Source organism: Ziziphus jujuba, chromosome 1 (genome assembly GCF_031755915.1).
Source record: "Ziziphus jujuba cultivar Dongzao chromosome 1, ASM3175591v1".
Taxonomy (NCBI): domain Eukaryota; kingdom Viridiplantae; phylum Streptophyta; class Magnoliopsida; order Rosales; family Rhamnaceae; genus Ziziphus; species Ziziphus jujuba.
The window spans coordinates 1112734-1125006 of NC_083379.1; the positions used below are offsets into that span (position 1 = coordinate 1112734).

The 12273-nt window shown below is 33.0% G+C and overlaps 3 protein-coding genes across 4 annotated transcripts; all 3 read left to right on the forward strand.

Annotated features, from left to right (window-relative positions):
• Positions 1–868: 868 nt before the first annotated feature.
• On the forward strand, positions 869–5229 carry LOC107410274 (uncharacterized). 2 transcript variants are annotated; one of them, XM_048479858.2, is made up of 6 exons: positions 869–1292; positions 1812–1943; positions 2075–2758; positions 2928–3039; positions 4573–4638; positions 4851–5229. In XM_048479858.2, the coding sequence occupies exons 2-5, from the start codon at positions 1830–1832 to the stop codon at positions 4596–4598; spliced, it is 936 nt and encodes a 311-aa protein (XP_048335815.2). In that variant the 5' UTR covers positions 869–1292; positions 1812–1829; the 3' UTR covers positions 4599–4638; positions 4851–5229. The 2 variants fall into 2 exon arrangements, with proteins under 2 accessions (XP_048335815.2, XP_048335813.2); XM_048479856.2 differs by having other exon boundaries at positions 871–1292; positions 1829–1943.
• Positions 5230–5515: 286 nt separating this feature from the next.
• LOC107410457 (DNA repair protein XRCC3 homolog) lies at positions 5516–6861 on the forward strand. The gene has a single exon (XM_016017918.4). The coding sequence runs from the start codon at positions 5885–5887 to the stop codon at positions 6773–6775; it is 891 nt and encodes a 296-aa protein (XP_015873404.1). The 5' UTR covers positions 5516–5884; the 3' UTR covers positions 6776–6861.
• Positions 6862–7589: 728 nt separating this feature from the next.
• LOC125424366 (NAC domain-containing protein 55) lies at positions 7590–9503 on the forward strand. The gene is made up of 6 exons (XM_060820301.1): positions 7590–7764; positions 7844–8136; positions 8418–8496; positions 8627–8845; positions 9012–9293; positions 9373–9503. The coding sequence occupies exons 1-6, from the start codon at positions 7590–7592 to the stop codon at positions 9501–9503; spliced, it is 1179 nt and encodes a 392-aa protein (XP_060676284.1).
• Positions 9504–12273: the final 2770 nt, after the last annotated feature.

The window sequence follows — 12273 nt, forward strand, 5'->3', positions numbered from 1 at the left end:
TTGTGACATTTTGAAAAATGAAAAATGAAAAATGAGAATAAAATATTGAAGTTGCTGAATTATGTGGTCCAAAGAAATGGTAGTTAAAGTGGTGGTTTAGTGACGTTGTGACTATTAGAATTATATGATGTTACGTGTTTCCTTCCTATACTTTCAAACTTCATTTATAATTTTCTTAGTTTTATAATAATGCATCTATCCAATCATTAAAAATCATAATATTATTTTTATACAATTATAATGTAAGCCTATAAAAAAAATTCTTCAATTTTAATAAAGAACACTGCCCTCCCATGCGCCCGTGTTTTCATTACGAAATTAATTTTAATAAATTTGAAAATCAAAATATGAGTAGCAAGTATAAAAAAATAAATAAATTATATAGCTTATGTTTTAAAAGAAATAATTTTTTGGGGTAAATTTAAATAAAATAAATAAATAATAAAAAAAGTGGAGGTTAAGCTAAACAGTGCAATATATTACTAAAATTCAATAATTTACTTTTCTAGTAGTCCAGTACGCACTGATTCATGAATTTATTTAATTATTTAGTTAATTTATTAATTATACGGATTCGGTGGACGATGGGACCCACGTTTGGATAATTAGCTGGCAATGGCCCACCGGAATCACGCACAATGGCTGTTCAGCCCACCATCACCACGAACCGCCCACTTCATCTTTCCTCTTCGCACCCACCGAATGTTATCTTCTGTGAACGCACTACATACACTTCAAATTATTCACCTATCAAAACACGACACGCCATAACAGAGGAGTGAGAAGGAAAATAAAAACATATCGTCGAGGCCAGCACAGCAGAGTCAACAATGTATTTTATTTTTATATACTTATTTTTCGGCTGGAATAAAATTTAGAAAAAGAAAAAAAAAATAAAAAATACACAGTGGCCTAAATTAATGGAGTGAGAAGGAAAAAGAGAAAGAAGGAGAAAGAGGATCGGTTATACGTCTTTCTCTTTTTGCCTCTGTGTGTAGCTTTCTTCTTCTCTCTTCCTTCTTTGCTTCTCCTTGGCACAGAAGAGAAGAGGGGAGAGAAAACCCGTCAGAATAATCCATTTTTTACCGAGCAACATATACGTTTAACTGATAAAATTTTTGTAACTTATTCGTTTTGCTCTGCGCCTCGGACGGATTCTGCTCTTTTTTTTGGATTTGGGTTGAGAATTATTGTTGCTGCGAGCAACAAATGATGGTTGCAAACAGTTTTGATCTATGGCAAAAAGATTCCTTCTTTTCTGCAGCCGAGGAGGTTCAGGAATCAGCTGACATGTATGGTCCTTTTTTTTTTTGTTTTTTCGTCCCTATTTTTTATACGTTTTGGTTATGTGGGTATGGATCATTTCAGTTGATGGAGATGCTTATTTGGGCTTTTGTAGTAAGAATTCGCGGATGGGTATTTTTGTGTTGTTCAATTAATGGGATTTGGCGGTGTGGATATGAATTATTTTGGGTTGTATTTGAATCTTTATGCTGTTTTTGCTTGATGAGGCTTTCAAAGTGCTTATAATATGTTAGAGCTTGGTTCCGTGGTTGTGATGTTTGTTTAGTATTAAATTGTGGGGATTGTTAAATTCTGGTTTCTACTGCTCCTTCTTTTGTTGTCGTCGTCACTGTAGGCTTTGTTGTAAACTCTGTAAATGATAATATCCCGCAGTTAGTTTTTAGATATATTTATCTATATATATATATATATATATATATTTGTTTTTGTTGTTGGGGCGGGCGGCAAGGGTTTTAAATGGTATTACTTTGTTTGTTCATAAATATGCTTAAAAGCTGTGAATTTAGTTTGTTTATCTTTCCAGAATGGAATCAGCATACAGGACATGGGTCAGAGAGAGAAGAGAAATGCGGTCACCTGAGAATCTGGATGAACTCAGTAGAGAGCTTCAAACTACTTTAGGTACTGCCAAATGGCAGGTAAGTTGCTTTACCTGTGAAGTTCAAATCTGAAAATTGTGGTTTAGTTTGTGTAAAGTCCAACTTAAACAATATGGAACATTCCTTTTGCATTTGGTGATTTTGTTTTTGAACTGTGAATGTTGAATTAGCTAGAAGAGTTCGAGAGGGCTGTCAGATTGAGTTATGGACATGGTCGAGATGATAATTCAACAACTAGACACAGACAATTTATTGTGGCAATTGAAAACCAAATTTCTCGTGTTGAAGCAGCATTAAGAGAATCATTTCTCGAGGAAGGAAAGCAACCTCTGCGATGGGTAAACCTGGATGAAGAAGAGCGTGATGACTTAGCAGCATTTCTCTCTGGAACTTCCCAAGTTATAGGTTATACCAGTTCCAAAGATGAATGTATAGAGCTCAGACCGACTGTGAAAAGCTCTTATGAGAAAAATCATATTAAAAGAACCGATGCAGACCCTAAATTAAACTCTTCCTGCAATGGAGATAATTTCGATGAAATAAAATGCTTTAAAGATGTAATTTCATCAACTAAGGATGTCAATAATGCCATGGAACTTGAAAGAAATGACTTTTCAGGATCAAGGGATGACATAATTTGTCAGGCAGACAGAGCAACTAATACAAGGAGAACATGGAGTTCCCCAAATGTTGGTGATTTAAGGATTGTCATTGCGGATGAAGATGAACAGAGACATCAATTACTGCCAGACTTTGAGGACACACCTAAAGAAAAGGGATCCAAACTTTTATTTTGGAAGCAAAGATGTGGGGAAGTTCCTCAGGTGAAGGGAGCAGTCCATGTGTTTAACCGGGTAAGATGTTTGTGTTTGAAAAAGCAAAAGTAGATTATATAGTTGAAGAAAGGGAATAATGTTTCTTTATATTTTATAGGAAAGAAACATACAGCCCGAATTTGCTTTGGCACTTTCTTTTTTGGGTGTGTAATTATCCAGGAAATTTGACAAACTCTTTCTTCTGCAGCTTTTTGGTCGGGTTGGGGGGTTTCAGAGGCAATTGCAAAATCCACCTCGCTTGCAATATGGTTGTTCTGTTCCAGTTACGCTTGCTTTGATGCTAACTATTTTTTTGATTGGTAAGCTTTGACTGTCTTGAACTTAAAGCATTCTCAGTTAACGCTAATTACCATATACTTGAAAAAGTAAATGCTTTATGTTTATTTTTATTTTGATAAAAAACATGAAATTACCAAATACTCAAGAGGATGAGAAATCTTAAGTATAAAAATATGCAAAATTGAAAAATATGCATACAACTCTATACCATAATTACTAAATATAATCCCAGCTCAAGTTGAACGAGTGTATGCTCTACAATGCCAATGATGTCAAGTTAAAATCTTAAGAATCTACAATTATTCTGTAGGAAATCATGATCTTTAATTTTTCCTTAAAAAATAAAAGCAAAAATAGCCAGAGTCAGCGTGAATTTTCTTGGAGAGACATGATCAATTCATACTTCTTCAAACATTCTCATCAATCTCGTTGTCTTTAACCAATAGCTTTAGGCGAATTCTCTTTTGGTGGCTCCCAGCTCGTAGGACCAGAAAATGCCTCTTGTTTTCCCCCCTTTATTGGCCCTTGGCACCTTCCTTAACAGGCCTTTGAGCCTCCTTCGCATCACCTTCCTCAATTCATCACGCATGATGAAACATATCACATTATCACTTTAACCCTTTTCTTCTGCTTCCAGAACCTTTTTATATTTAATCTCATGAAGGTGTTTTCGTTATTTGTTCAAAAACTCACATTTGTTAAGTATTGGTTTCGGCCATGCATTGGTGGAAAGTATTTTATAAACCTAACTTTTATATACTATCTGTGTTGTGTGAAAATAAAGATAAAGAAGTTAGCACCATCATGCTGGAGTTGGTTGTTTTCATACTTCAGAGATGAGGAGTTAATTTCTTTACAAGTTGGAGCTTAATCTGTTGTTCAAAGGGGAGAAAGAGAGAGAGACAGAGAGACAGAGAGGGGGGTGGGGGCGTGGGGTGGGTGTGTGGAGGGTGGAGAAGCCTACAAAAAGAAAGTGTTAACAAACTCTTTCTATTGTATAGCTGCCGGTATGTCTGAGATTTGTTGACCAGTGGTGGAAAATTCTTCGTTATCTTATGATTGTTGTTAAGCTTGCCACTCTATATACTTTTGAACCTTTTTTGGAAAATCTATATGATTTTGAGCTAACGCAGTGACATTTCAGAAGCACTTATTCTGAGAAAGTATCTGGGTTCTCTTTTAAGAATAGATTATAGGAGCTATCATTTTAACATTCTGGAAAAGTAACACTGCAGATCCATTTCAAGTACAATAAAAATTAGAAGCTATTACCTTTGTTTATGCCGGATGTGAAGCACTTAACTTTGGATCTCGTTTTTCATTCTCTGGTATTGACCTAGCATATTAAGGGGGAATGTTTCATGTATTTCTTATTATGTGTCTTCTATGTGCCGTGTCTTAGTCTATAGAGAAGATGTGGGGCCTTGACAGTGACATGCTGGAAACATAGAGGACATAGGCTTGATATTAATTTGAATGTTCATAAATTTGACCGGTCAATATGTGTTAGTTTCTTCTATAGTATTATGCTAACGAGGGTTCTCTCTCTGCAGTGCCATTTTTATTTTATTCAAACTGAGGCCAAGTGGTACCTCTACTGCACCTGATCACAATGGCAGGTAGTTTTTTTTTTTTTTTTTTTTTTTTTTTTAATTTTTATTTTTATTTTTATTTTTAATTATTATTATTATTATTATTATAATTTACGCTTTGAATACTTCTTTACATATCACTCATTGCTAGTAATATAAAATATAGGTTAGTAAAGTAGAATATGGTTTGATGCTTCCAATGTGCTAATTTACAAGTATTGGGGTTGTTTTTATGGCAGAATTTAGCCGGAGATGAGGATGCTGGTGTAGCAAAATATCTGTCCTAGTTATTGACGGAGGTCTGGAGCAGGCTAAACACCTTGAAAGTTGAAGAAGTACTGAAGCAGGTATACCAGGATTATACCAGGATTTAGGTTATGTTTGAAGGTTTCCTGGTGACACAAATGTAAATGCATTCGTGTAGTTTTAATAGGAATGTTTTAGAGTTGACAATCAGATATTTGAGCTTGATCGATAAAAGACTCTCTTGAACATGGCAATAATATTGATTGTTGAGAGTCAAATCCGGCCTATTGTATAACCATCTCTTTGTTCTTGTAAGGAAGGGCTCCATCTTCACGTTTGTTCGTAATGAATTTGTTTGAAGTTCGAGTTAAATCCATCAGTTTCTGGTTCTTGAGCATGGTTCATAATGGTTCACCTTTAACTATTAGCTCTAGTATATTTATTCCTATGAAAATGGTTCAACTTTCTCAGATTTATGGACCTCTCAAGAGTATTAAAATCATGACTTTCTAGCCAAAAAAAGAAATATCATTAGAACCAAGTAAAATTGCTTCCCTGTAACGAAGAGATATTGTTTAAGAGAGATACATGGCAACATAAACCCAAATTCCAAATGCAATCTAAACAACTTCGTCGAATTCTATTGAAAAAAAAAAAAAAAAGTAATTTATTTTAATCTTATTCAGTTTCACTAATGAAGTTTCATTTATCTGTTTAACAAACAGACTTTGCTAACATTACTTTTCTAATTTTCATAAACAATTAGAAAATTTGAATTCAGTAATGTTATAGCCTCAAAAATGTTTCCCAAACATTTACCTAATAAGACTGTGTTAATATCTCTACACCATTACTTGTTAATGATAAAAATAAGAAATAAATAAACAAATACCGATACTAATTGTATTTTTCTTTAACAACAATTATTATATAAATAATCAGTTTAGCGTGGGACTTTAAAGAAAATAAATAAACAAGTAGGAACCTAATTATATTTTTCCCACCGCTCCATCCCAAATTCCAGAAAATGGCAGTGACACCAGAAAACCTCCTTCGCCGTCCGCTCACCACCCAGAAGTGCACGCTGGGCTGTCCGGTCCTCGATCGCTGCCTCGCCGGCGGCATTCCCTGCAACTCCATTACCGAGCTTGTTGCCGAGAGTGGTTGCGGTAAGACCCAACTCTGCCTCCAACTAGCCCTCTATGCTCAGCTTCCACTCTCCAATGGCGGCCTCTCTGCCTCCACTCTCTACATCCACACCGAGTTCCCTTTCCCCTTCCGCCGCCTCCAGCAACTCTCGCGCTCTTTCTGCTATTCGCACCCTGATCTCCGCTGCAATCCGTGTGACAATGTATTCGTTCACGCTGTACATTCTGCAGACCAATTGCTCGATACAATGCCCCACATAGAGACATTCCTTTCTGAGCCAAAAGCCCAGTTGCCCATCAAACTCATTGTGATCGATTCGATCGCGGCGCTCTTTCGTTCCGAATTTGACAACACCCCTTTTGAGCTCAAGCGAAGATCGTCGCTGTTTTTCAAGATATCTGGGAAATTGAAGTCATTGGCGAAGCGGTTCGGTTTGTGTATTGTGGTAACGAACCAGGTGGTTGATTATATTGGAGCAAATGAGGGGATAAATGGGTTGAGGCTCGGAAATTTTGGCTCTTTGTATTCTTCTGGAAGACGAGTTTGTGCGGCTCTTGGACTAGCTTGGGCCAACTGTGTGAATACGAGGTTGTTCTTATCCAGATACGAGGAAGTTATCGGAGAAGACAAGGATTTGAAGGAGGTAGAAGATGGTGACTATCTTTGTAGGCAAACAAGGAGGCAACTCTCTGTTGTTTTTGCTCCTCATTTGCCGGATTGTTCATGTGAATTTGTAATAAGAAAAGAAGGCGTCTTTGGAGTTGGATGACCCTGTATTTTCCATTCATGTTCATTTTAATTATGAAATTTTGCTTAATTATTAATTTTTTAAGGTACATAATGCCAATTTTTTCATTTTTGGGTTTTGAGCCTTTTTTTTTTTTTTAAAATTTAGTGTAAAATATGTAACTTCAATTTTTTTTTTCTCTAAATTAATATGTTTAGTGATGGTTCTTATCTCATAATTAAAAATTAAAAATTTATTGAGTGAAGTATTATCAACTTACAAAATGTTAATTAAACATGTATTTAGAAATCCCAAAAGGATTTGGACAGCATTTAGAAAAGGAAAAAAATGTAATGACCACAAAATCTCTTTATTGTTTCCTTTATGTTTTTTTAAATTTTTTTTAAACATCTTTTATGTTAACAGTCTCTTTATTTTATTTATTTATTTTTTTAACTATGTTTTACGTAGTTAAGGATAAATTAATAATAAACTTATTTATTAACCCATAACTATACTGTCCAAAGAGCCATAAACCACGGTCATTCTCCTAATCATATTATTTTTTGGACAATATTCCTAATCATATTTGGCTTTAAAATATTGTCACTATTATATATATATAAATATATATATGCATTTTAATTTCGGTTTTAAAAATTTGTAGAATACAAAAAATAATTTAGTTTTTAGTAGCTACTGTAGAATCCATTGATAAATTAACATATATATTTGCAACTTCTCTAATTTATCTATTTTGTACCTTCTCTCCCCATATCGTGTTTATTCAACATTGTTTTCTTTCTTTATATATATATATATATATATATAGTTGAGTAGCCTATATTCAACATCAATGGAGACCTACTATAGAAAAAAGGTTATTCCTGGAGAGCTTTTTGTACCTAGCGATCGAGTACTAATTCACCATTATCTAAGGAAAAAGGTTATGAACCATGGGCATCTCTTGCAATCTCACTCCAAGATTCACGATGTCAATCTTTACGACTTTCATCCTCAGCACCTCACGGGTACTAATTATATCCGAATTTTTTTTTTCAACGATCTTTTCTTGGTTTTTAACATTATTATTGTGTATTATTACGTTAGATATGTTTGATATCATCAATGGAGAGGATTGGTACTTTTTCACTCCAAGAAATAGGAAATACCCCAATGGAAATAGACCTAATCGATCAGCTGCCAATGGATATTGGAAACCAACTGGTAGTGATACAATTATAAAGAAACGTGGAAAAGAAATTGGATCCAAGAAGTGTCTTGATTATTATACAGGGAAGCATCCTGGAGGTACTAAAACGGAATGGAAAATGCACGAGTATAGATTAATGGACAGCACTGCTCTTCCTGCTCCTGCTAGATATAATAATATGGACATGAAGGTATGAACTAATTGAATGATCTTTCTTTGTAAATTAATGAATATATATATATATATATATATGAATGATTAATGTCGTTCTTCTATATCTTTCTTAAACACCTTGTGTAGTGTGATTGAAATCTTATGTAAATTTTGATTTATTTATTAAAAAATAGATTAAATTTAAACGTCTGTTGCATTTTAAAATTTTCATATCTGATTAACGTGTGTGTGGTTTTTTTTTTTTTTTTTTTTTTTTGGGAATAGTTGGATGACTGGGTGTTATGTAAAATTTATAAGAAAGACACTACTAAAAAGCAAAATAATTACGATGAAACGGGACAAATATCATATACAGCAGTACAACATCCTAATGAAGGTACGTGCTAACATTGTTCTTTTTTTTTTTGAAAAAAAAAACCATTTTTTTTTTTGAAAAAAAAAAAACCATTTTTTATACCATATTCATCAGGTGGGCAATAAAATTTAAGTATATTTGTATGCTGCAGAACAATTGAAGAGGGATGAAACATCATTTGATGATGAGAAGCCAAATGAAACATCGTTTGATGATGAGAAGCCAAGTTATGATCATGAGACGGTAGAGGCGCCTTATAATATGAACAATCATTTTAATGATGAAGGATGGCCATCTAATATTTTATGGCCTAATAATATTACACCATTTCAGAATTCTGGTTTGCTTGACCATCAAGGCTATTTACAAGGTATATATATATATATATATATATATATATAAATTTATATTAACATTTTATGCAAGGATATTGTTATTTTGAAGAAACTTAAAATGATTTTAGAATGTGTAGTGTTAATATTTTTTATGATAAATTACTTTATATTTATTTAGCTTTCTCTACATACATATGATAGATGATGTTTTTCCAATGTCGAATTTGGATTCTACGATGACATCCTGTCATGAGCAGTACTTTGATGAGATACCGAACCAACTTCCAAAAGATGTGGATCTTTTGATGAATTGGAATTATAAAACCACAGCAGGTGATTATCATCAGCAACAACAACAACCAAGTACTACTTTCTTTGGGATGTCAGATCAGATTGCTATAGGTAACGATATCGATAGTCAGCTGATTAATGCCAAACCATATGAGGCTTCTGGTTATGTTGGTCTTCAGGGATATTTATCAGGTATATATTTACTGTTTAATTTCAAGAAAAAAAAATAAAAATTAGTATATGCATATTTAATTTTGCATGATGTTTGTAGAAGTTCTGGTTGACCAAATGAAGAATGGAGATGAAGATAAGACGGCACCATCGTCATTCATTCATAATCAGCAGCAGCCAATGAATTTTGATGAGATGAGAGATTTGGTCATGAATCGTTTCAAGGATTAGGAGTCAGAGTCATTGCCCAGTGAATGCAACAAACATAACCTTGGATTTTCCATACAAAGTTAAACAGTCCGTTCGAGGAGGAGCTTGACTCAATTTCCACAAAACCAACTGGCCAGCTTGCAAGCCAGATTGTTTTATGTTATGTGTCTCTGTGTTTTTTCTTAGGATATAAATTAATTATGAGTAAATTAGACTTGGTAATCATGAACTCGTTGAGACAACTTCGTGTTATTAATTTGATATTTTATCATCATGTTTATATTATTATTCTTGTTGGTATAAGGTTTCAAATTATGCATTTTTGTTTAGTCCAAATAAAATATGTTTATATTAAAATATATATTTTAACAACGGCAGCACGGGCCCAATGGGCTAGTGCTGCAAAATTAATAGTCAGCCCAGCATACCACTCTTTCCTCTTCGTTGAATCGCGGCTTTCTTTCCATCAGGCTCTCAGCGTCGAGTATCCCATCGACTCCCCGACCAAACCACTTTCCCAATCTACAATTATGTCACTGCTCTTGACAGTTTCTTAAAATTTTCTTTCTCTCCCTCGAAGCCAAAACCAGAACCCTCTTTGATTTCTTTGAAATTTTGAATTTTGGATCTTGAATTTCGTAGGAAAAATAGATCCATAAAAAAAAAAAAAAAAAAAAACCAAACCCAAAAATTCTGGGATCAGATCCGTGTTTGATCTGATTGGAAAACCAGAACTAGAACCAGACCCATGTCGTGCTTAGCCCTCTCTCTGCAACCAGCCAATGGATCAGACATCCTGCTCCAGACCCGCGAGTGGTTCCCACCCGCTCGAGCTCTCGTTGCACTCTCCGCCTTCCGTCAGACCCGCCTTGCCTTCGCCGCCGCCAAACATAACCAGACCCGCCAATCCTCCAACGCTTTCTCCTCCACCTCCAATGCCAACGAGACCGCTGACTCAACCGCCTCCATCGGCGACCACCCACTTGTGGTCTCCAGCGGTCAGCTCATCGTCGCCATGCAGTTTACGAGCATTTGGGTATGAACCTGTTGCAGTTGTTTGGTGGATGCGCATTCTTTCAAGAGGAGTAGCAGCTTCTCAGGGATGTTTACATGGCGGAGATGGCGGGAAATAAAGCGCGGTGGTCGCAATTTTGTTCCAAGCATAGTTTTCCGAAGGCCTTTCACTCGTGCTGCGAACTACCGTGTACTACAAAAATTTTGAACCGAAGTTCGCTATTTTTCCCCCAAAAAACCAACAAATAATAAAAATAAATATATAAATTATAACGGTCCTATTTCTTTTTCAGTTAATTCACCTCTTTTTTTTTTTTTTTTTTTTAACAAATCGCTCAATTTATAAATTGACTTTAAAAACTATAGAATTCTTTAATGAATTCCATTCAATATTTCATTTGGTAATGATATATAGCAAGTGTTAATAGTTATCAGTATGTTATCATAAATAAAAAAATAATAAAAAAAGCACATATTTGGTAAAAATATTTATTTATTAAAATATATAAAATAATTATTACATGTCATCAAATACTATTTCAATATCATATAGAAATCTTGAATAGTTGAAAATTATTAGTTTTTTTTTCATGTTCATTGTGAGATGTGAAAATAATAATAAATAATTATTAAAAATTATTTTTTTTTATAATTTTATATGCAATTATTAATATACCAACTATATAAATATTATATTCAATGCATTTATCTGTGTTGATAATTATCATAGGATATTATCTCACATGGTTAATTTTGAAACAGTATTCCTGAGTAAATACTATATGATATTTTGTAAATATTTCATCAAAAGGATTCCTTTAAGAATATTGGATCAAGCCTCTTTAAAGAAAGATAGGGAAACATTTGCCTCAGGTTGCTAAAATGACCACCATTCGTGGCATTCTTGTCTTGGCTACCATAAACCCAAGAAAAAAAAAGAAAAAGGGGAAGAAGGTATCCTTTTTTAAAACTTGACGTGAAGAATGCCTTCAACAACAAAAGGGAAAGGGAGATTCGCAAGAATATCATTTAATTATATTTGCAAAAAATATATTTTTTATACATCTTTATAATATTTATCTACTTTATAATATTTATAAAATATTATTATTTCTTCCATATCCATATTTGTATTTTTATCCATAATATAATTTATATCTATTTAAATTTATTATGGTAAAAAAACAATGGATAAATAAACAATTAAATATTAGTAATATTTATTATTTTTTAATAAAAAATTTTAAATTTATAAGAAATCTCCACATAAATTTCAAAAATTTTATGAAAATATTTATAAATTTTTTAATAAAATTGTGAATGAAATGATGTGGGTTTTTGACAGAAATTTGATGGAAATTTTGTAGAAATATAACAAATTTTAATGGAAAGTTTAGAATTTTACTTGTTTTCATTTGAGATCATATCTTATTTTTTGCCATTTGAAAATATGAAAATTTCAATAAAATTTCCAAGAACGTTAGGGTGGAGGGTTTGGAAGTTAAATTATTGTTTATAAAAAATTAATATATATAATCAAACTATTTACAAAAATAAAAATAAAATGTTTATTTTATTTGAAAATAAATTAAACAACCATGAATTAAATTACTTAATTTTATTGAATATAAATAAAAATATATTAGAAGTGAAAAAGCAAAGAATTAAAGTTTTTTATTTGTTTTTATTTGTCAATTTGATGGTAAAACAACCATATTCTCATACTTTAAAAAAAAGTATTTAATTTAAGATAAGAGATTATAACATATATGATTAG